The sequence below is a fragment of the Lissotriton helveticus genome, chromosome 9 (assembly GCF_964261635.1).
Source record: "Lissotriton helveticus chromosome 9, aLisHel1.1, whole genome shotgun sequence".
Lineage (NCBI taxonomy): Eukaryota > Metazoa > Chordata > Amphibia > Caudata > Salamandridae > Lissotriton > Lissotriton helveticus.
Window position 1 is genome coordinate 688901883 of NC_136070.1, and position 27071 is coordinate 688928953.

Here is a 27071-nt window from a genome sequence, read left to right on the forward strand (position 1 = left end):
CCTTCTCCCACACCCGCTCACCCCCTGTCCCCTCGCCAGTCCCGCTTCCCGCCGCTGCGTCCCCTACGGCCCGCCCCCCGCTCCTATCCGCCGTCCCCCCACCCAGCTGCTCCTCCCTCCCACCTCCCCTTCTTATGGCGGCGGCTACGTGACAGTGAGAGCGGCCCTTCACCCTGCACCCAGGCAGGCCACTCCCCACGCCGCATAGCTCCCCCGGTCTGCGCCCGTGCTTCCACCTAGCTGCTGCAAAGTTTGAGGCCCGCCTGGTAGGCCCCGATCTGCTCTGTCCCTCTCTGCTTTGTATCTTGTGCCCGTTAATACTGTCTTATTCCCCCTCTAATTACCGGTTTCTGCGCTCTGTCCCTCGCTGTTTTGCATCCTGGGCCCGTTAAAATTGTTTAGTTCTCTGCTCAATTATTGGTTTTTGTGCCTTGTGCCCCGGCATGTGCCCGCCTTCTCCTGCGCCCACTCTCCCCCTGCCCCCTCGCCAATCCCCTGCAGCCCCGCCCCCCAGCTCCCATTCGCCCGTTCCCCCCACCAAGCTGCTCCTCCCTTCCACCTCCCCTTCTTATGGCAGCTGCGTGCTGCGGGCGAGCCGCAGGCGTGCCGAAGGTGCGTCAAAGGCAAGCCCGTCTGCGCCCATCCGCGCCTGGACCGCACCCAGTGCCAGAACCCCTGGACCCCGAAGACACCCAACATCCAACTGCACTACGACGCTAGCACCCTCCACACACTCAACCCCGGACGAGAACACACCTGCTACCAGGCCACCCCAAAGCGCACCCAAGGGCCCTTCACCTGCCGGAACTGCAGCTTCACCAGCATCCAACCCGCAAAACCACCTAACAACGAACCCAACTACCTGAGATGCCTCCTCCTCAACACTCGCTCCGCCCGCAAACACGCCGTCGAACTCTGGGTCCTCCTTGACTCAACCGCCCCAGACGTCGCCTTCCTGACGGAGACTTGGCTGAACCCCTCCTCAGCACCCGACATCGCCATAGCCATCCCGGAAGGCTACAAGATCTCCCGCAGAGACCGCACCAACGGAGTAGGAGGTGGAATTGCCATCGTCCACAAGAACACCCTCAGAGTCTCGACCAACACCGACGACACCCTCAGCACGCCGAACACCTGCACTTCCAGATCCACACCGACCCCAACACCACCCTCAGAGGAACCCTCATCTACAGACCCCCTGGACCCAGACCACAGTTCAGCGACTCCATCGCCGACTTCATCAGCATCCACACCTTCGCCTCCACAGACTACATCCTTCTCGGGGACCTGAACTTCCACCTTGAGAACAACAACGACGTCAACTCAGCCACCCTGATCGCCAACCTCGCCAACCTCGGACTCAGACAGCTTGTGACAACACCCACCCACGTCGCCGGTCACACACTTGACCCCATCTTCTCTGCAAGCCCCCACGTCCCCTTCAACCATACCACCAAACCCCACTGGACCGACCACCGCTGCATCCATTTCACCTTCAGGAAGCCCACCACGCACCACCGCACCCAACAGATGCCTCGTCGCTGCTGGGGCAAAGTCACCGAAGAGCAGCTGGTCACCACCCTCTCCCAGAGCCCACCAGCTGACCCCACCAAACCCAACACCGCCGCCCTCAACCTCCCACAGTGGATCGACGACTGCGCCAACACTCTTGCTCCGTTCAAGACATCCTCCAACAGCCACACCAGCAAGAAAGCCACCTGGTTCACTGAAGACCTCCAGGCTTCCAAGCGTACATGCAGGAAATTGGAGAAGAACTGGCTCCGCGAACGATCATCAGACAAATACACAGCCCTCAAGAACTCATCAGAACCACCAAGAGGACCGCTTTCAAGGACCGACTGGATAACAACGCACACAACAGCAAAGAGCTCTTCAGCATCGTGAAGGAACTCTCCAACCCCAGCTCCAACACCAACGACATCCCCCCTTCGCAGCACCTGTGCGACTCACTTGCCACCTTCTTCCACCGCAAGATCGCCGACATCCACAACAGCTTCAACGCCACGACTCCCCCGCCAACCACCGAGACCTCCACCCCCGCGACCACCAGCCGCCTGATTGCCTGGTCCAACATCAACGATGATGACACCATAAAGATCATGAACTCCGTCCATTCCGGATCCCCGTCTGACCCATGCCCACACCACGTCTTCAACAAAGCCAGCACAATCATTGCTCCCCATCTCCGGAAAGCTATCAACATTTCCTTCAAGACAGCAACCTTCCTAGAGAGCTGGAAGCACGCCGAGATCAACGCCTTACTCAAGAAACCCAAGGCGGACCCCAAGGACCTCAAGAACTTCCGTCCCATCTCCCTGCTCCCATTCCCAGCGAAGGTCACCGAGAAAATCGTCAACAAACAACTGACCCGCTACCTCGAGGACAACAACATCCTGGACCCATCCCAGTCCGGTTTCCGCAGCAACCACAGCACCGAAACCGCCCTCATCGCCGCCACCGATGACATCAGGACCCTGCTCGACAACGGGGAAACAGCATCCCTCATCCTCCTTGACCTGTCAGCTGCCTTCGACACGGTCTGCCACCGCACACTACGAACATGCCTACACAGCGCCGGGATCCAAGAAAAGACCCTGGACTGGACCACATCCTTCCTCTCCGGCAGAACTCAGTGCGTCCGCCTCCCACCCTTCCGCTCCACCGCCACCAAGATCATCTGCGGCGTACCCCAGGGCTCTTCCCTAAGCCCAACGCTGTTCAACAACTACATGGCACCCCTCGTCCACGTCGCCAGACAGCATGACCTCAACATCATCTCCTACGCCGACGACACCCAGCTGATCATCTCCCTCACCAAAGACCCTCAAACCGCCAAAACCAACCTTCACAAAGGAATGAAGGCCGTCGCCGAATGGATGAAGAACAGCGACTGAAGCTGAACTCGGAAAAGACAGAGGTCCTCATCCTCGGCTCCACCCCTTCAGCCTGGGACGACTCCTGGTGGCCAATATCACTGGGAACAGCCCCGACACCCACCGACCACGCACGCAACCTGGGGTTCACCCTCGACTTCACCCTCGACTCAACCCTCTCCATGTCTAAACAGGTCAGCACCGTCTCCTCTTCCTGCTTCAAAACCCTCCGAATGCTCAGCAGGATCTTCAAGTGGATCCCCACCGAAACGAGAAGAACAGTCACCCAGGCCCTCGTCACCAGCAGGCTGGACTACGGAAATGCCCTCTATGCAGGAACGTCAACCAAACTCCTGAGACGGCTGCAACGCACTCAGAATGCCTCGGCACGACTGATCCTCAACATCCCCCGCCTCAGTATCAACGTTTCTCGATGTTTACCGAAGCATCGGGCAGTCACGTTTTTAAACAATTCATTTCCTGCAACAACATAGAAAGCGGACTATTTCTCCAAGACATCATCCTTCCCAATAAGGCGCCATCTTTAAAGTTCACAATGGAACACAAGATAAAGCAAAGCATACTGCATGGCATACATACAATGCGCCACCAATATAATTAAATTATGCAAAAATGAATATTTAACCATAAGTCATAATGCCCTTTGATGGGCTTTAGCAAAGCTCTGCCGGCCAATTACGATTCCATTAATAAAGCCCTGTATGGGCTACCTCCAAACTAACTCATTTGTTGCAGGTTACACAAAATTCGATACGACTACAGGCTACCTCTATACACATTTACATCTATCCACATCAATGAAGGAACAAAAGAAAAGAAAAGTCAGAAAAGAAAGAAAAGGAAAAAGAGAAAGAGAAAGAGAAAGAAGAGGAAAAACCCAGGTTAGAGAAAGAAACCCAGGGAAAAAGAGGGAGAAAGATCAAAAGAACAAGAAATCATCCTATTCACAAGCCTTATATACACCATTGCTACTACTTATATATATATACAATCAGTCCAATATGCTCAGTTCAGTTGACACATTAATTACAGCTGTTTTCATTCACCCAGGTGTACGGCAAGTTCCTCACTACTATTGAGGCCAAGGGGTACCTTCGTTTGGAGATCTATTATAAACCTCAACTCCAATCTCCTCAGCCTCAAGACCCTTTCTCCACCCCGGGGATTGTGCGGTACATGGTCCAGACAAACGTAACTTAGCAGATCTCTATTCCGGTGATGCACTTTGTCAAAATGGCGCGCAACTGGATACGCCTCATCTCCCTTTGCTATCGCCCTCATGTGCCCTTGCGGCCTACGTTATGTAGGCAGCACTATACATCCCACTAAAATTAGAATACTGGAGCACATCAGGGCGATAGCAAAGGGAGATGAGGCGTATCCAGTTGCGCGCCATTTTGACAAAGTGCACTTTTGTCTGGACCATGTACCGCACAATTCCCAGGGTGGAGACCAATCTTCATGAAATTTTCCCCAAAAAGTGTCAAGGTGGGTTCTATTGTTTTTTTTTTTAAATATCTTTATTCACAATTTTCCATCAACAGTTTTCCTACCTTTCCCCCGCGCCCCCTACCACCCCTGATCAGACAGAACAGAACGAAACGTACATATCGTACAGTATACTATTTACAAAACGATAAACAAAAGAGAAAACATACATTGTATATTTGTGGTATAAATCAATAACAGTAGCGCCAAATAGCTGGTTCATTTTTTAACTTTGCTGCTGGCACCATTCTAGCAAGGGAGACCAAATCTTCAGGCCAATTTTCCGACGCCTCCTACCCTTCCGTCTGTATATAGAGGTCTACATATTTGAAATGGCCAGGAATCTAGATAGCCATTAGTTAAAGGAGGGGGATTCAGAATCTAGCCATGCAGAGGCAATACATAGTCTAAACACTGCCATAGCTATAAATATAAGTTCGTGGCCCACCCGGGTTTTATTGGGATCTGTGGCTCCAAATAGGATTATATCACTAGACCGGAATACCAGAGTTTTTACCACTGTTGTTAAAAATTTCTCAATTTCCTTTTTAAAGAGATTTAAACCTATACAGGTCAAAAAGATATGGACGGCGTCGGCACTATACAAGCCACACCTAGGGCAATGTGTGCTTGTTCCACTCCCCCACTTAGCTATTCTAACCGGTGTGTAATATAGTCCAAAACACGTTTTATAGAATTGTGTTTGCAGTTTGGTGGACATGAGAATTGTGTGTGACAAAGAAAAGGTGTAGTTAAATTGAGCATCTGTAATCCCCACTTTCTCTTGCCATTTCTGTGACGTCTTTATCATATTGTCTGGTAAATAGTCTATTATTCGTGAATAGATCCCTCCAATCTTGTCTTTTTTCTTGTCGTGAATTAAGGTCTCGACTAGTTCATTACTTCTGAGGCCCCTCCGTCCCCCCACTTTATGTACCAAAAAATCTCTCATTTGTAGATATTTGAAAAAATCTTGCCAGGCTAAACCAAATTTATTCTTCACCGCTTCAAAAGACAGAATCCCAGCAGGAGAGACAAGACACCCAATTTGAACAACCCCTGCCTCAAGCCATCTGTTCATGTAGTTATCCTTAAAGATTTCTGGGAGGCTCGGATTGTTTGCTGAGGGGGTGTAGAAGGACCATCTCCCTAAACCAATTAACTTTTTGACCGTTTTCCATACTTTAAAGCTGCTAAGGAGTGTTTTAATTTTTTCTTTCTTGTGGTAACTATCAAATTGGTGCTTCCAAAAGTACCCTCTGTTTTCATACCCAATCAGTAATTCAAAGATAGAAGGTGTGCGGTGCCCTCTTCCCTCAGGTTCTCGGGAGTTCTGCAGCAGTTCGCTACTATATAGTAGTACAGTCGCCCAATAATACGCTTTCAGGTTAGGGAGGGCGAGTCCTCCTCTATCCTTAGGTAGTGTGAGAAACTTCGCTGCCCGCCTGGGTTGTGAGTAAGGCCAGACAAAATTTAAAAAGATTCGTTCGAGTATTTTAAACCAAGCAGGTGAGAATTCTAAGCATATTGTCCTAAACAAATATAAGATCTTAGGAAAGAAAATCATTTTGATAACATTAGATCTTACAATAAGGGAAAGGTGTAGATTGTCTAATCGTTGCAACTCCTTTTGCATGGTTGGTATTAGAGGTTTCAGATTTATGTCAACCAGTTTGTCTAGGTCTGCGGTAATATTAATTCCCAAATAAGTAGCTTGGTCCATAACTCTGGGATCCCCCATTGTGCTATTTTTGTTTAGGACAATCTGGGTTTTTCCCTGGTTAAGGGCATACCCGGATACTAGACCAAACTGGTGCGCCTCCTCCTCAATAACCCTCATGGCAGTGTTTGGCTCAGCTGTTACAATTGCTATGTCATCTGCATAGGCCAGTGATTTGGTGACAACATTTTGTGAAATTATGGATTTAATTCTGCTGTTCCCTTCTAATTTACGAATAAAAGGGTCTATGGAAATGGCAAAAAGCAGCGGTGAGCAAGGGCAACCTTACCGAGTTCCCCGTGAGATGGTCAATTCATTGGTTAGGTTGCCATTTACCATAACTGAGGCCCTAGGGTTCATATACAATTTTGGGGTTGCCTGAATGAAACCCTCCTGTATACCTAGCCTAGCCATAGTAGCCCAAAGGAAAGGCCAGGAGACTCTATCAAAAGCTTTTTCAGCATCAAGCAATACTAATGCCATAGGGTCTCCTGACACCTCCAAGGAGTCAAAAAGGGCTATCACATGTTGAATGATAATAATAATAATAATCCACATTTGTAAAGCGCACAATCACCCGTAAGGGTCTCTAGGCGCTGGGGGCCGTCGGGAAGATTAAGCAAGCTATTGCCCAGAGTCACATGGTGCTGGGCTAACCTGCCGCCGGAGCCGGGGATCGAACCCTGATCCCCAGATTCCAGCGTCAGTCGCCCTGGCAGCGGCGCCACACCTCTGGTTAACGGTTGATCTGCCAGGAATGAATCCATGCTGGCACGGCGATACCACTTTGTGTAAGATGGGTGCGAGCTTGTTTGCATATATTTTGGAGTAAATCTTTGAGTCCAAATTAATAAGTGTGATGGGTCGGTATGAACCAAGTTGCTCCGGAGGTTTCCCTTTTTTAAGAAAGACCACAATTTTAGCTCGGGCCCATGACTCTGGGGGAGTACCTCCTTCGAAAATGTGAAGGATAAGATTAATTAGGATATCTTTAATCTGATCAAAAAAGACCAAGTAAAATTCAGAAGGGATACCATCCAATCCCGTTGCCTTACCCTTTGAAGGTTTCTAATGGTGGAGAAAAGATCATCTAATGTTGGGAGGGTCTTCTAGAGTATTTGCCTCTTCAACGTTAAATTTTCCAAGGGTGACGCTTTCCAAATATTTGTCAAAGTTTGCTTGACCCCCTTCAGCTTCTGAGTACAGATCCTGATAACATTTCAGAAAAGCCTGTCTTATCTGTACCGGATCAATTAAGTGATTTCCCTGAGGATCTAGAATTTCCCGGTTTAGATTGGAATTTATCTGTTGCCTGGTGCGCAGAGCTAGTTGGTGTTCTATTTGCTCGCTTACTTCATAGATTGTTTCTTTTTGGGAGTACATTTTTTTAACTGCCTTGTCGGTAAAGAATCCTATAATATTTGCTTTCTCGGTTGCCACTTGGTTCTTCAACTTCTTATGTTCCCAATGTTGTCTGGTGTATGTCCCATTGTCTCCCTCACCACCCCCTCCTCTGCCTTCCTTAGACTCTCTTGCATCCGATACATATCTAGTTTGGCCAGTTTGTTGATTCTTGGGGAATATTGCAGAGTCTCCCCACGTATCCCTGCTTTCATTGCATCCCATACCATTCCCTCTGAGGCTGTCCCCAAGTTATCAGTTAAGAAATTCGGGATCCACTCCTTCATATGATTGCAATAATCTTTATCAAGAAGTAGGGCTTTTCAAAAGATCACGGTGTCGGGGTGTCTCTCTCGCTTACACATTCTATAGTGCAGATTAAGGGGTTGTGATCTGACAAGATTCGCGGGAGTTTCTCTATTTTTCATTTAGCTTTAATTGTGTTAGATATAAAAACATAGTCCAGCCTTGCATGGGTTTGGTGTGGATTAGAGAAAAAAGTAAAGCCTGGATCGGAGGGATTAGTTATCTGCCACCCATCCACGAGCCCATGTATCCTACAGAGATCCTTTAGTGTGTTAAATAGTTTAGCTTTTCGGCCAGTGTATTGCCATACGTCATTCAGAGACCAATTGGCTGGAAGGTTAATATTGAAATCCCCGCACATCACCAGGGGTAAGGGCCAGTGCATGAGTTCATTTGAGACTACCTCAAAGGGTTCTGGGTCATCGCTGTTACAACCGTAGATAGTGCATAATGTCAATTTACTTCCCTTTCCGTATTGACATTCTGTTATCGCCCAGCGGCCATATTTATCTGTCTTAGAACGATTGAAGCTAAGCCCACTTCCTTTTGCGAGAATAGCCACTCCCCTAGCTCTTGCCCCTTGGGTAGATGCGCAAATCAATCTATACCAGAGTGTTTTTAAAATATGCAGCTGATTCCCTTCCACGTGTGTTTCTTGTAAGCAAACAATGTTTGTACCCCATGTTTGTAGACCTGCTGCCACCATTTGTCTTTTTTTCCTGTCATTCAGACCGCAGATATTCATTGTTAAAATGTTTAACCTGCCCATTTTATCTTTCTTTTTAGTTCAGGTTTACCCACACTTTCTTGTTTCAGTAGGTTGCCAACATGCTCAAAGCTACTGTCCCAGTCTTGTCTGCCCACTAATGTGTAAGTCCTATACATTCTGTCTGACCCCCAACCCCCTCCCTATTCCCTGCCCACCCTCTAAGCAACCCTGTATCCCCTCCTCTAGCCCCAACCCCCACCCATTACAACCCATTGAGGCTTCCTGGATCCGGGGAACCCAGGTGTGGGCGTCAGGATAGTCAGTACGCCTTAGCTCGCCCCGCATCCCGAACCCTGTGTCCGCCAAATAAGTGGAGGAAGGTGATCTACTTTGATAATAGTTTCTCAATACGTTTGCACATAACCATATATTAAGTCATATTATGATTATTTTTTCAGTCTTTTCTTCCCTCCCCTTCTCTTCCGGGCAAGACCCCATCCTTTTCTTGTCTCGTGGTTCTGATATTATCGCTGGTGGTTTTTACAATAGTAGTTATGTTTTTTTTATTGCTCTTATTGTTTTTCTTTTTTACGCTTTCCTGAGTCTGAAATTTCTTTTAGATATGCCTGTGCCTGAATTTCACTAGTAAAGCTTTGTGTTGCTCAATTGAAGATTATCTCTAGTCGAGCTGGGTTCTGTAGAAAGACTGTTGCGCCGATTTGCTCGAAGGGGGTAAATAGTTGTCTCAGCCTCTACCTTCGTTCCACCGTGGCGTGGGCATAGTCTAGTGCGTTCTATTGTTATGGAAAGTTTGGGTGTGATCCATGCAGTGGGGACCGAGAATTTGGGGTGCGAAATAAAGTTATGTTTGTAATGGTAATTCCCATATGAACCTTTAGCCACACCTACAGCGAACTGCTGAAAAGACTTACACCAAATTTGTCAGGGAGGTAGATGTTGGTTCAAGGAAGTGCCTTTTGCTTATTTGGTGTAAATCCATTTAGTAGTTATTGAGAAATGTAAGTTGAAAATTATAGTGATATCTCTGGTCGCTAATATTTCACTGTGGTTTCGCGATGAATCGCGAATGCACGCACCAAAGGAATGCTCTGATTCGATGGATGAAACCTGAACAGAAAGTTGCGGCCACCATTTTATCTATTGGTAACTGTTCCTGGGGCTGAAAATTTCTGAAAAAGCTGATGTAAGGGGTCATAGTAGAGGAACTCAGACCCCATGTTTGACAAATGGGGGTGTTAGTGACACAAGTTATGTGTCCAAAATGTGTTTTTTCCATTGTGCGCAGAGCAGCACCCCATGTGCCATCATGGGGATATCACGACTATCAACGTCATTGCGAATATTGGTGAAAATATGAAAAAAATATATCAGTTATAGAGATATTAAGATTTTGATAAATGTTTTTATAGAGTTATTTATAAAGTGAGTTATTTACTGGGATGGTTAGGGTTAATTATATAGTTATAATGTTTTAATGTGGTGGTGGTGGCTATTGAATTCCTGCTTTTGCTTTACTCTTTTGCAACGTAACCAGGGGGTGAGACTGGAGATCGCGATGACGTTGGTCATCGCAATCTCCGGTCTCACCACAAAAATGGGAAATAGGTTTTAGAGATGGTTGTTCTAGAAATACACTAGAAAAACATAAGTTTAAAGTGTACAGTAATAAACCGTTAGTGTGTAAAATAATGTAATATGTATGCACATATGTGTTTTCATTTTATGGGAAAAGCGCAACTGTTGCGGTTAACTGCGTTGTTGCAACGTCCCGTATAACTGCAAAATCGGAAAATAGGTCTGTAGATGGTTTTTAAAGAAATTTTGTACAAAGATATGAGTTTAAACATTCTTTGAAAGAATTATGTATATAGAAATATGTGTAGGGCAATGTTCAGAATGGATTTTTTGACATATTATTTTTGGATGTGCTGGTGGTCATTGAATGTCTGCATTTGTTTTCCTTTTTTTGCGCGTGTCAGTGGGGATCGTGATTACGGACCTCATCATGGTCTCCGGAGTCACCGCGGAAAGATGAAACAGGCTTTAGGGATGGTTTTTATTGAAACTCTCTACTAACATATGATTTTAGAGAATACTGTAAGAAACCCTTGTGTAAATACTGTGGTATGTATGGATATATGTGTTTTATACTTTATGGAAAAGGTGCAATTGTCGTTGTTAACGACACCATTGCCATGTCCCAAATAACTGCAAACATGAAAAATAGGTCTGAAAGATGGATTTTAAAGAAACTTAGTACAAAAACATGAGTTTAAACATGTTTTTAAAGAAGTGTGTGTATAGTAATATGTGTAGGATAATGTTCAGAATGGATTTTTGTATGTGTTGGTGGTCATTAAATGTCTGCTTTTGCTTTGCGCGGGGATCGCAGCGTCATTGCAAATATAAAAAATGTAAAGAAAAAACAACGCTTATTAATCCAGTGTAGAAAATACAAGCTTATAAAAATACCTCTTATAGAGCCATTTTAGATAGAAAACACAATTTAAAAACCTTAAAAATTCAATAAAACTATCATAGGTTACATGGATGTTATGGTTGGGAAATAGAATTTCAAAAATCTTAAAAATTCACTGAAAATATCAAAAGGTTACAGGAACGTTATAGTGAGGATTTAGCATTTAAAACCCTAAAAAATTCTTTGAAAAAAAACAAAGGTTACAGGGACGTTATAGTTAGGAAATAGAATTAAAAAAACCTTAGAAATTCAGTGGATAAACCAAAGGTTACAGGGACACTATAGTTAGGCTGACATTTTATTCGTACAAAACCAGAGAAATTCAGCAGTAATAGTTAGCTGAGCTAACTATAATTAGTGCCCCCTCAATGCACTGCTTATGACCTCACATAATACATCACTCGTGACATGGTCAGTAACATCACTGATGAGATCTCAAATGACATCACTGATTACATCATCCATAGAATCCCTGACACACCCATTCACACCCATATTTAACCTTTCATACAACCACTTCAACTTCCACACTACCATTCTCGAAACCATTGACACACCCATACCAGTACTTACACACCCACTCCCTGATTCATTGGTCTACACACACATACACTCAGTCACCCGTACAGCCACTCATACTCATACACCAACTCACTCACTGATACAGTCACTGAAATATCCACTCATACACCCATATAGCCACTCACACACTGTCAGTCACTCATAGAGCTACCCACACACCTACTTACTAACCTAGAGAGTCACTCACACAGCCATTTACTCACCTTTACAGTTATATACAGTCAATTATTCATACAGATACTGACACATACTCATTCATCTATCCAGTCACTAACGCAAGCACACAATTACCCATACATCCACTATCACAATCCCTCACTCACTCACACATACAGTCACTCATATACTCCAATACTTACCTATACTTCCTTTCACATATCCAGTTATTCACCCATATACCAGTGACACATTCATTCACTCACCAACACACCCACACACACACTCGGTCCCCTATACAGCCCTTCATTTACACACTCACTAACCCATACTGCCACTGATTCACCCACTCACTCATCCATGCAGACAGTCACATGCCCTCTTACCCAGCCACATGGACACTCATGTACCCACACAGGTACTCAGACACCCATACAGCCACTCACCTACCCACTCAGCAATCTTTAAAGCCACTTAGACACCATCTGACAGATTGATACAGACATTCTCAAAACCTAGTCACTCACCCATACATTCACTGAGACATCTATTCACTCACTTATATAGTCAGTCATGCACCAACTGAATCATTCATGAGTAAAAAAACGATAGCAAGCTTAAAAATAGTCAAAGTCAAATATTCTAGGTATGCTTCAAGCATGCATAAGATAACCACAATGTTTGCCAATATAAACCAAGTACACTTTTTAATGAAAAATATTGATTTTGTTTTATTATTAATTTAGTTGTTTTTTTTTTACTTATTTGGTATTTTCAAATTATTACATGTACATTGGTAGAAGATAAATAAATAAATAAATCTTGTATAAACATTAACACAGGACAACATTTTCATCAAGATCATACAAACAATTATTATTTCATCTTAGATACTTGACAGTTTTGACGATGGTAAGAGGTAGATCACACCACTACGCACTTTTCGGGAATACTGCCTTCATCAGGGGACTGTCTATACCAGAAAACTGTGTAGGGCAAAACATAGTGGTTACCAATGGGTTAAATATATTTACTTGCATTTTAAATCTTCTTCTCCATAATGTACCTAGAATATTTATTGGTCCTTGATCTTACTTAACCTAACAGTTATTGTTTAAAACCAATCATGGATAAGACGGCATACATAAACATGTACTATTTCATAGAAACTGATAATCATGATAGCTAAACCAATACAATTGAGTTGTAGATGAACTTGAAGAAAATTCTGTAAAAGTTTATAACATCCAAATTTGCTTATATAGTTGGGCTAAACACCAATCATACTATTTACCAATCTTAATTTATTTTTTGAAGCACTTAATGTGAAAACAACCCCAACATATACTTATAACAATAAAAGTGCATCAAGTTATTTCAAAATCAACAACAATAAAAGTGCAGCAAGGTATTTCAAAATCAACTAAATCATCCATACAGGCACTCATACAGCACTGTTTCATCAATACACCTTGTTATATATATATTTAACAGTCATAAACATTTTAAAAACATTCACAGTCACTAGATGATGTCATCAGCGATAGCATCAGTGATGTAATTTGAGATGTCATCAGTGATGTCACTGACCATGTCCTGAGTGATATAATATGCGAGGTCATAAGCAGAGCATTGCAGGGGTGCAAGTTATAGTTAACTCAGTAACTATAACGGCTGAATTTCTCTTGTTTTGTACGAGTGAAATGTCAGCCTAACTGTAACGTTCCTGTAACCTTTGTTTTTTTATTGAATTTCTAAGGTTTTTTAAAGTTTTATTTGCTAACTATAACGTCCCTGTAACCTTTGTTTTTTTAGTGAATTTCTAAAGTTTTTTAAATTCTATTTGCTAACTATAACGTCCCTGTAACCTTTGTTTTTTTGTGTGAATTGCTAAGCTTTTTTAACTACCAGTCATGTTTGCAGAGTGGTGGAGAAAGGGTTCTGGGCCTCCAACCATCTCTCAGGAATTCCAATGTGTCGAACATCTCAAATAACAGTGATGACATCATCCAGTCACTGTGAGTTTAACATTTTCTTTTTAAAAAGAGCTAAAGACTTTGCACAGTAGGGACTAAGTGCAACAGTGGTTGGGCGCCCACAGTGAATTGTGTGAAGAGCATGGCTGTATGCAGCCCTGGAAGCATCTGAGCTTTCTTCATTCTTCAGCTATCAACCAAATGAGCAAGCCCCAGGCATGTCCAGTGGGCCCTTTTTGTAGTTCATCGCTTAACCTGTCCGTGACCAAGACGCAGACAGAAAGGCACAACCTGGCCAATAAACAGCCAGGAGTGTAAATGCACATTCTGTATGTCTTTTTGGGTCACATGGCCACCAGGAGCCCTATTATAGAATATATTGCACTCTCCTTCTTAGCTTGGCTTTGAAACAGCCACTCCCTGTTTCACTATGCAGGCAGCAACCTGCCTGCACTTTAAAGGGGGATTGGAGATCCCCTTGCAGGCAGGGGCATTAAGTGACTGCACCCACCTGCAAGGGAATGTCTGGGGGTCCATAGGACCCCCTTTCCCCCCTCCAGAGGGCTGCCATTAGGGGAACACTGACAGTGGGCCACCTTTTAGGCAGTACACTGTCAGTGCACCTCCTGACAGCTTCTTTGCCTCTGCGCCGGAGTCTATAATACGGCATGGGCAAACAAACAAAGGGTTTCCCTCATTTGCATGAGGCCACAGCACCCATGCAAATGAGGGAACATCCTCTGGTGATAGTGCTGGTGCTATATGTGCGCCAGCGCTCTCTGTGTTACAGAAAGGGCCTCACAAGCATCTGCCACCCTTTCTGTAATACACATATGCCCACTGCAACCCAGGGGCACTTTGCATAATATGCTTTCAGGTCTCTTATTGGGAAGTCAGAGAGTCTTCAGATTTCAAAACTGCTGTAAAACTCAGATGGTCACAATAAGGCACTATTTGGATGAATGCTGGGCTTTGACTGAAGAATTTTCAGAGCTTTAGGTTCACTTATCACACAAACCAATTTACTCATTTACTCATTAACAACAAAATGTCCTCAACACCCCAATGAGGCTTCTTTTCATGGAAGTAGAATTTTTTTTAACGTTATGCTTTAAAAGCATAAAATAAAAAATGAATAGTAGATTCAAGAGTTTTAATTTAAATGACTTCTACCTTTTAAGTGCTGTAACAATAATTGTCACAGAAGTTATGAATACTGTAATTTTTTTTTTTTTAATCCATTTCATCAATGAACCTGTAGAACTTCAGTGTATAACTTTGCACCTTTAAAAGTCGTACTCTACAGAAGCAAGCGTCTCTCAGTACCCACCATTCTACAATGTACACTTTATATAAAATGAAAACCATAATTTAGAAAGCCTTCAGATTGACATAGGCCTCGCCCTTATTAGTAGTGTGTAGTACACATGATGGATGGAATGAGTACTTAAACAGAAAACTATTAAGGTTTAGGCATGTATTTAGGCCTACAGTGGAGCCCAAAAATAAGTGCACATAAAAGGAAAAATGTTTAGGAGTTTCAATAGAACATAACAAATTTGTCCACAATGGATATGCTCAATGATTAATTGTATAAATAGGTGTGTCAAATGAGTGAAAGAGGTATCTCATTATATTGCTCCATGTTCTTGGCTCGTTTTGCCAATAACTCAATATTTCTGTTGTGGGGGACTCCTTATTTTTTCGGGTCATTATTGCTTAATGCATGTGTTGCATTCCTTTCCTTCTTTTCTGATGCCCTTTTGTCCATGAATACAATTGGTTGGGATAAGATTCCACAAATTACTGCAATTAATATGCTGTATTATGTGCCTGCCTGTGGACCCCTGTTCCACTTGCCACAGAATATGCGCCCAATAACAAAATACTTGTTTTGCTACAGGTAGATAAAACATGCCTTCTTTAAAGAAAAACATGCAATCGTTATTCTTAGGAGATACAATTCATGTCTAACAAAGTACATACAAGTTTGGCAATGTTTATTGATATCAGTCTCCCCTCTTTCTTGTGTTTTTTTCTCTGTATTTGTAGCTAATGCAACTTTTAGGGCACAAGGAACTCCACCTGTTCAAAGTGTCATCTTCAAAGCATCCCAACAGGTGAGAAAGAAGTCTTGGGTAAAAACGATTTCCTTGGATCTCTTTGACTCTATGCGATGTTATCTCTTCAGGGCCAACCCCATCTTAACTAACCACAAACCTTTTATGCTGTGCACAGGTCAAGATACCCAATAACAACGCTGTTACTGTCTACGACAATTGGAAACGCTTCTTCAATCGGACGAGCCCAACCTATGGACCAATTCCAAGGTAACGTTTATACAAGTATAATGGCGGAGGTGCAGGAGTTTGCGGAATAAACCAGCTTTGCACTAAACTTTAGGTCTGCATTTTTCGTCCTTTCAACTGTTGGCGTGTCGAAAATTGTTTGGTTACATGTACATATATTTACCATAATTTCTCAATAAAAACGAATCCTCTTATTTTATTAATTTCTAAAGGAAGTGCTTTTGGTTTTACATCCTTGATTCCATCTAGCTGGCTTCAGGTGTGCCACACTTTTGTCATAAATACAGAATGTTAATGCTCTAGTTGTTCATTAGAACACTGTGGGGAGGGAGGGAGTAGGTCACGGACTGGGAAAACAGAGGGCAGGGGGAGGAAACAGTGGCAGAAGACTGACAACAACTGGCAAGCAGGAGGGGAAGAGGCAGCACAACAGCTCCTGGAGGCCAGGAGAGATGGGATAGGGCCACAGTGTTGGGTAATGAGGGCTGGAGTTAGGTGGCAGAGGCAACAAGCTGCTCACACAGGGCAAGTGGCAGGGGTAGTGGCAGCACAATAGACCACACAGGGCAGACTGGAGGGCATTGGATGCTCAATGGCCCATTGAGGGCAGGGAGATGCACACGGTCAACCGAGGACAGGGGTAGGTGTTCAGCGAGCTGGCCACGCAGGACAGGTGGGATGGGCAGTGGAAGCACTTCAAACCATGGAGAGCAGGACAGAGGGGGCAGAGGTATGCACATGGACAACTGAGGGCAGGGCGGAGAGAGGCATGGGGTGCAAGCTGACCATGTAGGGAAGGAGCGAGGGGCAATGGCAGCACAATTGACGACGTATGCCAGGCTGGAGGATTAGTGGCAGCACAATGAACCATGGCGGGTAAGAGGTAGGTGGTATGGGCTGGACTCAGAAAACAAAGGGCAGGGAGCAAGGGGAAAGGGGCAGCAAGCTAACCACACAGGAGGGGCAGTGGCAGCACAACAGACCACGCAGAACATGAAGGCGGGGCAATTGCAGCACAATGGACCATGAAGGGTAGGAGGGAGCGGCAGCACAATGGACCATGAAGGGCAGGAGGGAGGGAATAGAGGCATAGAGTCGGATGATGGAAAACAATGGGGAGTGGGCAGGGGCAGCAAGCCGACCAAGCCGGGGCTGGTGGGAGGGACAATATCAGCACAACACACTGTGCAAAGCAGGCAGGTGGAGCAGTGGCAGCTCAATTGACAATGGATGGCAGGGTGTTTGGTAAAGGGTACGGACAATGGAGGACATAGGGAAGCTGGGCAAGGGCAACAGCCTAACCAAACAGGGCAGGCAGGTGGGGCAGTGGCATCACACCAGACGACACAGGGCTGGAATGAGAGGGCAGAGGCATGGACTTGCATAGTAGAGGGCAAAGAAATGGTACCAAATGCAAAGAAAACAAGTTAACCACAGGGGGTAAGTGGAAGGAGCTGTGGCAGCATTGCAGGGCAGGAGGGAGGGGCAGGGTGATGGACACGGACATCAAAGGGCAAGGAGGAGGTGGGGAGGGATTGAGATTGTGATTGCCCATGCGGGACCACCGCACCCTTAGTGGGCGGTCGCATTTCCCGAGGCGATGGCAGGCAGACTCATCATAATAGACCCCTAAGTGTGGTCCTGAGCTGAAAAGAGTTTTGGCCCTATCCTGACAGCACCGAATTGGCCAGCCACAAGCAGGGAAAACCACTAGGGAGATTGGAGTGCAGGACATGTTTTTTTGCCAGACCCACAATGTCCCCTCTTCCTTCCTCCGTCGCCAATGGGTAAACTGCCTTTCTTCAACAAAAGCTTGCAAATTTGCAGGGAAGGCAAGAAGCCAACACCTGCAGGCCAGACTTCTACATTGTGCTTGGACAAGGCAAGAGGGGCCTGTTGTGCTCTTTACTGTATGTGTATGTCACCCGATACGCTAAGCCTAAACTACAAACAAGGCCATTACCTCAGCACTGTCTTGGTAAGTACTCCTCAGTCAACACCATGGTTACTTTAATTTTGAACTAATCCTCTATGGCATGAGGTTCGCTTAACCCAGCGGATCCACTCAATCTGTTACCCATCTCAAGCCCTTTCTGGGTCAATAAAATGTATGATTGAGTTGGTTAACAACAAACATGTCACCTGTGTGAAAGCTTGAGATTTTGTCAGCATTTTTTAACTCCCCCTCAACTCCAAATATTCCTATCACACTATTTTTATTTGAGCCTTTTCTTGATTCACACTATTTTTACTTTAGCCTTTTCTTGACTTTGCCTGCAGTCCAGCATTTGCCTTATTCTCCATCCACTCCAGCATTGCCCTTACTTTCTCTGTCTTGCACTGAACAGAGATTTTTAACCGGACTGTGATCAGAATCACAGCGTACAAAGCCTTTTTGTGGTCACAAACACTCGGATTCAGTCTTCAACCCAATTTAGGATCGGGTAACATTTATGTTACTCATAAAATGGGTTTAGAAGAGGATGGGGAACCCTATGTGGAAGGGGCGTGTTCAGTAGTGCTGCAAACTAGTGGAGCTGCAGGTGCTGCATCGCCCCCAGATAACCTTGAAAGAGTTCACTTTGAAAATGGACAATCGGTTGCATGTTTTTCTTGCAACAGCCACTGTTTTTTTTTCTAAGGCAAGCTGTCAAATATCACTTGATTACTTCTAAAAAGTTACAGGCAATTCTTTTAAGGAAATGTTTACTTTTTCTTTCTCTGACTCACAAAGGAAGGCAGGTGAGTGTGAAAGAAGGCAGGATATCAATGTTTTATAGTATACATGTCAATAAAACATCTGCCTGGTTTACAAACGAACATTTTCACCCATTTCAAACATTGACAGCAGCACTCAAACACAGTTGGGCACATTATAGGACCCAGGGTAGGTAAGGAGCTAATCAGAAGAGACACCCAAAGGATATACTAGGGAACATGGAATCAGAGTCCTGGAAAGAAATGTTGAGTAGTATGTATACAAATAGGATTAATATAAAAGGGCTCTTTTCCTCTCCTGCAGCTTGGGGACTCTGGGCGCTGGTAGTGACTATGCTCCCTTCATTCACTACCTGGGCATTTCCTCCATGGATCTCGCTTACACCTATGACCGCGTAAGTAAGCGCTCTGACCTCCAGCGCATGACTAAGGCATGGTAATGGATGAGATTCCTTAGAAGTGCACGAGGCCAGTAATACTTGAATGAGTGGGGCGCCATTGAAGTGTACGAGGGGAGTGATGCAGGAAATGAGCGCAGCTCCTTTGATGGTAAAGAGGCAAAGGTGGCGGGAGCAGGTATATTCCTATGCACTGTGTGATGCGAGTGAGGTTCCATTGAGGTAGATACAGGGCGGGAGAGGACAAGAGATCTAGGACTGAGTGATGAGGCAGGGGTGCATGGGAAGTCACCAATTGTTTCCCTACAACTTTTCTGGATACACTCAACAACTGGCATTTGTCCTGTTGCACACAGAGCAAGACGACTGCGCGCATCTATCCTGCATATCACACTGCCTACGACACCTTCGACTACGCAAGCCGCTTCATTGATCCAGGTGAGAGATAAAACGCAGGTGCTCCTTGCTTACAAGACTAATTTTTGAGGCAGAGTTGCTGCCTGGTTGATGGGTGAGGTTCGGTGTCCATATGTTGAAAGGCAAACTCTACCCTAGTCATTGTTTCAATGTTCATTTTTTAATACATCCCTGACCCGTTTTGCAGTGACTCCATCAGTGGTGTAGCAATGGTGCCAGGTACCTACTGTCCTCAAGGTAAATAGTCCCTTCTACCCCCAATTGGGTAGTTTAAAATACAAACCATAACTGAGGTGCAAAGGCCCCCTCAGATCTATGGGCCTCTGTGTCACTGGATCTGCTGCACTTTTGATAGCTAAGTCATTAGATTCTTTTCTGACTGTAGTATTACTAATGACTGGTACGGGAGGTTATGAAAATAACTGGAGGTTAACAACAGGATTATTCCCAGAAGTAGCCACAAGATTTTACGGAATTCACTGTGCTTTCTTTGTCACAGCGTCCTTCCCATTTGAGGCAAAAAAATGGTCTGATGGGGTAAATCTTCTTAGATACAGACTTGCATTTTTTTTTAAATCTTTGCATTGAAACTTTCAAGCACCCACAGCTGAGATGGAATGGGGAGGGCTGGGCTATTTGTATGCTTTTTCCTCTTTATTTTACCATATTTGACCTCTTTCATGAATCCCAACCTCATGCTGCAAAACCACTCTCCAGATGAAATATATGGCCTAGCTTCCTCCCTGCTGCGCTACAGCCGCTTTTTTGAGTAAAGATTATTTTGGAAGTGTTTTAATTTGGAACATTAGGACATGAATAGGCTTTCCTGTTTTCAGTTTCTATTTTTGGTAAATTCTGGTGGGGTTTTTTCAGTGATTACAATACCTTAAAAAACAGTTGTTATCAGTGGTTAGATATTTGCACACCACTAAAAACAAAAACAAAAGTGTTTTTCCGGTGTTTATGGAACGTTTTGCTTTTATTATTGCTTGCTTTCTGCACTGATAGAACATGGTATATAGACAGTGTACGTACAGTGTATATGAGGTCCAAATAGATTTTTGCAAATTAAACTTATTGTAGTACACCATACAATACTTCTTCAGTGAGTCTTTGGTCATGTGTGCTCACTCTTTCCTTCCCATGTAAACTTCTGTGAAAAGGCCCTCTCAACATTGGCACTTGAGATGGGCAACGCCAAAACAGCCAGTACACAATTTGTTAACTCTGGCCCCTGACATAGCTTTCCATGCCAATACTGGCGCACTAGAACATTTCGATTCTCATCGCATGTTCTGCAACATTTGCATTGAGCTGGCGCTTGTCCCCTTTACTGAAGGGATCTAGAACTTCTACAGAGTACCACAGTTAGATGTCATTGACTTCGAATGCCATTGGTGGTGAAGGGACTTTTCTATGCATCCGTGCAAGCCATTTCTCATACATTGTAAAATAAATGTTCCTGAATTGCTCTTCAACATTGCTTTGCTTACCAAGTAGCAAGCACTCTAAAATGGAACATGTTGCAGTGCCAAAGTCACTAAAGGTGCCACCCAGCCTACTCTCTAGAAGATGTTTCACATCTACACCAATTATGCTGAACACTTGGCAGACAAGGGTTTTTTCAGACTCTAGTTTTTTTTATCATGTCCACTAGAGCAGTTATGTTTTCCTGTAAAAATCTAATAATGCCGTAGCGTGTACTTTATTTTACATCACTATCAATATGCGACCAAAGATCCTCACATTTCTTGCCTTTGGCATCATCACTCAGCCAAAATTCTGTAAACGGTTGCCACATGAATAATATAGCATTCATAGCCCCTTGAACTGAGAACAATCATCTAAAGGACACAGTTGGGATGACTCTTTGATGCCACACAAAGCAAGAAATTATCAATATTTGCGTTTTAGTTCCTGTGCATAAGAAAACAGTGTTCCAGAATGGACTAAAAAGTAAATAGCATCCCTCATTAACTCTGAAGAATGTAAAGATGCTTTCAGCATACCATCTAACAAGTGGCAAGGATCTCCTACAGGGAATTAGTTCAGCTCGGGGATCAATTTTGGCAGGTCATCACACAACTTTTTCATATACGTAGCTTAATCACTGGAAATACAAACAATATCCCTCCAATCTTTGTTGAACTTGGAAAGAACCTTTTTTTGAAGAGCATTCCAAATGACACTGTGTGCCATGTTTTCACCACTATCCCAGATACTTGGTGATAGCGCTCTTTATACATATACTTGTCACTATACCTTGCGTTGAATGTTTAAAGCCTGAGGTTTTGGCAATTCTCCTACTATCAATACTGACCCACTAGAAACTGTGGGCTGATGTATTAAGGGTTTTTACCCATTCCCTGTGGGTAAAGGTGATGACACATATTAGGAAATATTCATATGAAACCAGCCATTTTACCTATCAGTGAAAGAATCAACGCAGCCAAAATATCAAATATGATTTTGATATTTCCTGATGCTCAACAGTTTATAAATTAATTAAATGAGACCTAAAACATGCTTCTAAACCCTACATCTTTAGACCAAAGACCACAAAAACTGAAACAAACAAAAGGAAGAAGAAACAATAGTTTAGTGGCATCCCTAAACATCAAAACTCAAGCAGAATAATGTTAGCTAGTCTTTCTTACTGCTAGCTTGTATAACAAAGTTACATTGTATTGGCCTCTTCAGGAAGAAAAAAAAATTACTCATTCACTCTTTTTCCTATATTTGAATGGCATTTAGTTTGTGGTTGTGCAGGTGTTTTTTCAGTGTTTATATGTTTTCACTGGTGCAGGTTATTTCTCTTTCAGTGGGGTTGTATCAGTTATTATAGGTTTAAACCTAAAACCCCACAGCCTAGACATGAACAAGGGAACCATTGTTCACCAGCACTGATCACTGTATCTAGCGCTGTATACTGTGCATATATATGTAAATGGTTGTGTATATGAAGCATTGGAAACCCTGTATATATTTCACATATATGTCACTAATTTTCTAGGTTCCATTTTCCACTGGGACACCTTTCACTCAGAACTATATGTTCAAATGTATTACTTTGTAACAGTATTTCATTTCAAGGAATATATAAATATTTTTGATTCAAAAACAAATCAGAGGTGTATTTGCGTCCTTCTCTCTCCAATAACACTATAACCCAATATATTGGCCATTGTGCCCATATACATTGAGATTACTTCATTAAGTGTCCTCAGGAGCCTCTGTCTTTTGATAACTAATTTGGAACATGTCACTTAGTGAAATTACCACTTATCCACTAAAGTTGTTCTTTCTCTAATGGAAAGTTGAGTCATTAGCCCTTGTGAGTACCTCGAACGTTCCAATTTAGTGGAAATTCTGGTATCCACTAGAATCGTGATTTTGTACTGTAATGGAATTCCTAGGTGCCTGCAGCTTTGCAGTGAAGGCCCTAGACTAATGACTGAATTTCCTGGAAATAAACCAATAGCATGAGCTGTGTGAGTGTTAAATCCTTACAGGATTGATGGAAAATTAATTATATACAATGCATCATTATTATTGAGGTGGCTTGATGAGTGTTGGGCAACAATGTAACATACCGAGATGAAATGTTCTTCTTTACATGTATTTCCTGAGCAATCAACTGCCATGTGTTTCTTGTATGGCCCATTGTAGTATCCCTATGTTAGCATAATTATCTAACTATGCACATTGTAGGCCGCTTTTGTTTTGCACACGTTACGAAATATCACGCTTGCTTATGTGCCACATTGTATTTTCACACAGAACCAGCATATGATTTTGCATTTTATTTTTTTTCATGTGATTTAGTCTGAATAGCTTAGGCAAGGTCAAACAACATTCCCTCTTGGTATTCTCTCTGGTCAGACACTAGCACTTAGGCACAATAAAAGAATACAGCTGCTGTTTTTTTTAACACACATAACTTGCCATGTAACTAAGGACAGTGGTTCTGAAAGCAGACACACAGAATGGACATCCTGAGATAAGGTGCTGCATCAGATGAGATGTAGATCCATAACTTATAACCGCTTAGCTTCAGTAGTGGGGGAGGATTTAGGCAGAACCGTCAGATAACATGACATGGCTCTTTATTGTATATGGAATTAACCATGCTGATGACAATATTGACATGGATTTGTTTTCTAACTGTGGTGCAATTATTGCATTTTATAGCACAATAGTTTAAAACATTGTAAACTTTGGGGGCGCTAGAGGGCGCCAAGCAAGATGGCCGCACATCTGTGATCTTGCTGCTCGGGCCTCTATCCGGAAGAAATCCTCTACATCTCCCGACTGATCCAAGAAAGAATGACTGCACCTGATTGCTGACACTGTGTGGAACCCGCTGCACTGCCAGTCCACACAAATCACTGCTCAAAGCCGAAGAAAAGCGGGCTCACTATCTACCCGGCGGAGTGGACAAAATGGCGGCATAGCCTTCTGGGCGACCAGGCTGAGACGTGGCTGGGCCCGCGACTGAAGAAACTGCCGACCCCCTCTGCTGATCGGACATTATCGCTGCCCTGATCAGACCTGCTCTGCGGTGAGCAGTGGGGACTGCCGTCGTCGCCTGAGGGAGCTGAGCCTGGTGACTCTTGACACGGCTCTGTGGCTGGCCGTGATCGGCGGGCGGCGGAGGGCGGGGGAGCCAGGACTGATCTCTGCGGCCTGTGAACCTGGAGGCTGAGTCGAGCTGCCGGGGAGTTGTCGCTCACCACTACGGACCGCGGAGCCACTGGGGGGTCTGTGCGGTCCCCCTGCCCGGGCCGGCTGCTCTGGCCTCACGGTGGCGTGCGACTCTGCCGCCCAGAACGGGGACGCCTGTGACCTGGCGGCACTGAGGGGAGGCCCGCACGGGCAGGGGAGACGTCAGCTGCGCCTCCGCTACCACCTGTAGGGTAAGAGAGAGCCGCGCTGGTGCACCGGCAGCCCTGACTGCTGTGCCTGGACTGGGCTCGGCCCCTACATCCTTCCCCTCCTCCTCTCACCGGAGGGAAGGCCTGCTTTGATAGCCCTGGGCCAGAGGGTGAGGCACCCCTGAACCGCGGCCCGCTCCCACTTATTACGGTTCCCCACCAACTCCAGCGCTCTCGACAGACCTTGTGGTGGGCCCAACCCCCCCCGGAACCTGTGACAAGATGCAGGAAGGGTTGTGTTGTACCAACCCACAGGACCTAGATACCGGTTGGTGCCCACACCCTTGCAGACTGACGCTGTAGGGGGCAACTTGGAGCTCAGTGCCCGCCACGCCGGATGTCCCATCCTGGCTGATGAGGGGTGAAACTCAAAAATCGGTCCTAGGATGCTTGTTTCCGGTCCAGGGAGGACCTGGCTTGGCAGTTTGGGCTGGACTGTTCTCATGAGGCACAGGGTCAAGACAGATTTGCATATGGCCAGGTCTAAACTGCAAAATAATGATGGATTTAACCCAGCTCTCTTGACTGGGGTGCATGTATGACATTGTTCTGCATTCTTTCTATCAAATGATCTTTTTGCATTTACCGGGATTCAATGGCATCCCTGGGTGGACAGGTGCATTATCTTCTCCATTTAGGCATAAGAGCAGTTCTGTTGTGGAAAGTATGAACCATGACTTTAAGCCGTCTTTAACAGCTAAAGTATTAGGCACTGGACGTAGTTGGGTCAACTACATCTGTTGGGTTCAACGGGTTCTAAATAACCTCCTGAAAAGATGTCTGAGTGGGCAGAACCCGTACGTAGTACTTCTTGACATCAAGATGTATATTCCATACCTTGACTGTCCAGACACTGTGGTGCTTGCCGCAACCTTTGACGTAGATAACCAGTGTGCTGTCTTACAGCACCTACAAAGGTTTTGTGATGCTCAATCAAGCACATACTTGCACACGTCTCATTACATATTATGAACAGCCTGAAGTCTCCTGCTGGATTCCAAAAATTGGAGCTCTTGTGTGAGAGAAGGTGGCAATTAAAAAGGAGTTTGGCTCATCCTACCATGCCCCAGTGCCTGTCCTTCGCACTGGAGGTACACGAACGGTAATCTTGCCACTTCTTCCTGGTTCTTAAAGCAAACACTTAGTCTCTATCGAAGATGTCAAACTACACCATGTGGCCGATTCTAAATAGTAAACCACAGGGTGTCCATGCTACTCAACAAGACACTCCTCTGCAGCCCATGAGCACCACTGATGCGGATACTTCCCGTCTGGGGGGGGAGGGCGACTGAGTCCTCCACTGACAACACGACCAAAGTGAGTGCAGTCTTCTGCAGGTGAAGTCATTTCTACGGATACACCATTGGATCCACCTCTGTTGGACTCTTCAAGTCCTGCTATTGAACCAGGGCCTCCAGTTTTTCAACTAAGTACCTCTGGGTATTATATGGATCCAGATGATGTTTCTTCAAACAGTTCCTCTGTTTTGCAGACTGTTCTAGCATGGATTTGTGTTTTCATTTCATAGCTAAAATGCACTTATCTAGTCCCGCCTTAAATACATGCTTGGATCATAATCTCCTTAGTTTTCTTGTTCATGTGGATTGGATTTGTGACTGTTCTTTTCATGCTGCTTAATGGCCACTGCCTCCTAGAACTTTCTGCTATGTAACTGGTCAATGGTATATTAGCCCCCCCCCCATTCTTCTTCCCATAAACTGAAAAAAGGCCTGTCCCTTGTCAACATTTCAGCCATTCCTGCGACTGACGTAATTGTTTGGGATAAAGTTACTTTCAATATATTCAGCCCTACAGAGATTCTTCAGATACCATATGTGTTCAAAGTTTCTATGGTGCTGTAATAGTACCTGGGTTACATTCAGATGATTGGGATGTTGAAAGCCTAAATTCTATTCTTTCAGAGCTGCAATATTATACTGTTGTTGAATTGGAGGACCTATACCTCAATTCTGCTAAAAATGTTGATATTTTCTGTTATCACCATTATGGACATCATTTCCCACAGAGCGAGTAGTCAATCTACACCTTTCAATTATACACAATGGGAACACTGTCTGACTCCCACACAAGGGAGTTTTAAAACACATAAAGACAAATGTATGTATATCACAGGATATGACACTTTAGACCCCACATCATGTTATTTCAAATTAGTCCCTATCCCATCAAAAAAAATATGCTTACACAGACCAAGCTAATATATACAGCTTCAATTGTTGACAAGTTATCCCTTAAAGGCTATGATTACTGGAAAGACATGATTGATTTAAAATTGATTTGGGGAACGAAACCTTAGCAGATTCAGGGAATGGAATCCTTATTTCAGGCTTGCTTAATTCCAACACAAATTATCTTCTTGAATGACACCATCCAGCAGACTACATGTCTGGAATTGGCAAAAATTAAACAAATGAACGTCCCAAATATTCCTTCCATTGCCCGCTTTGAGAATTGGCAATGTTTGATACATTATACCAAAGAACAACTCAATAGCATGGTGCAGAAGGGTACATTTAATTCT

At 44.4% G+C, this 27071-nt stretch overlaps 1 protein-coding gene across 1 annotated transcript in view; it reads left to right on the forward strand.

Annotated features, from left to right (window-relative positions):
• Nucleotides 1-27071, forward strand: part of NAALADL1 (N-acetylated alpha-linked acidic dipeptidase like 1) — a 246209-nt gene that overhangs the window by 107908 nt on the left and 111230 nt on the right. Inside the window, exons 12-15 of the mRNA XM_078660781.1 lie at nucleotides 15806-15873; nucleotides 15992-16083; nucleotides 19085-19175; nucleotides 19535-19616. Coding sequence (XP_078516907.1) covers nucleotides 15806-15873; nucleotides 15992-16083; nucleotides 19085-19175; nucleotides 19535-19616 — 333 coding nt within the window. The remainder of the gene's footprint in view (nucleotides 1-15805; nucleotides 15874-15991; nucleotides 16084-19084; nucleotides 19176-19534; nucleotides 19617-27071) is intronic.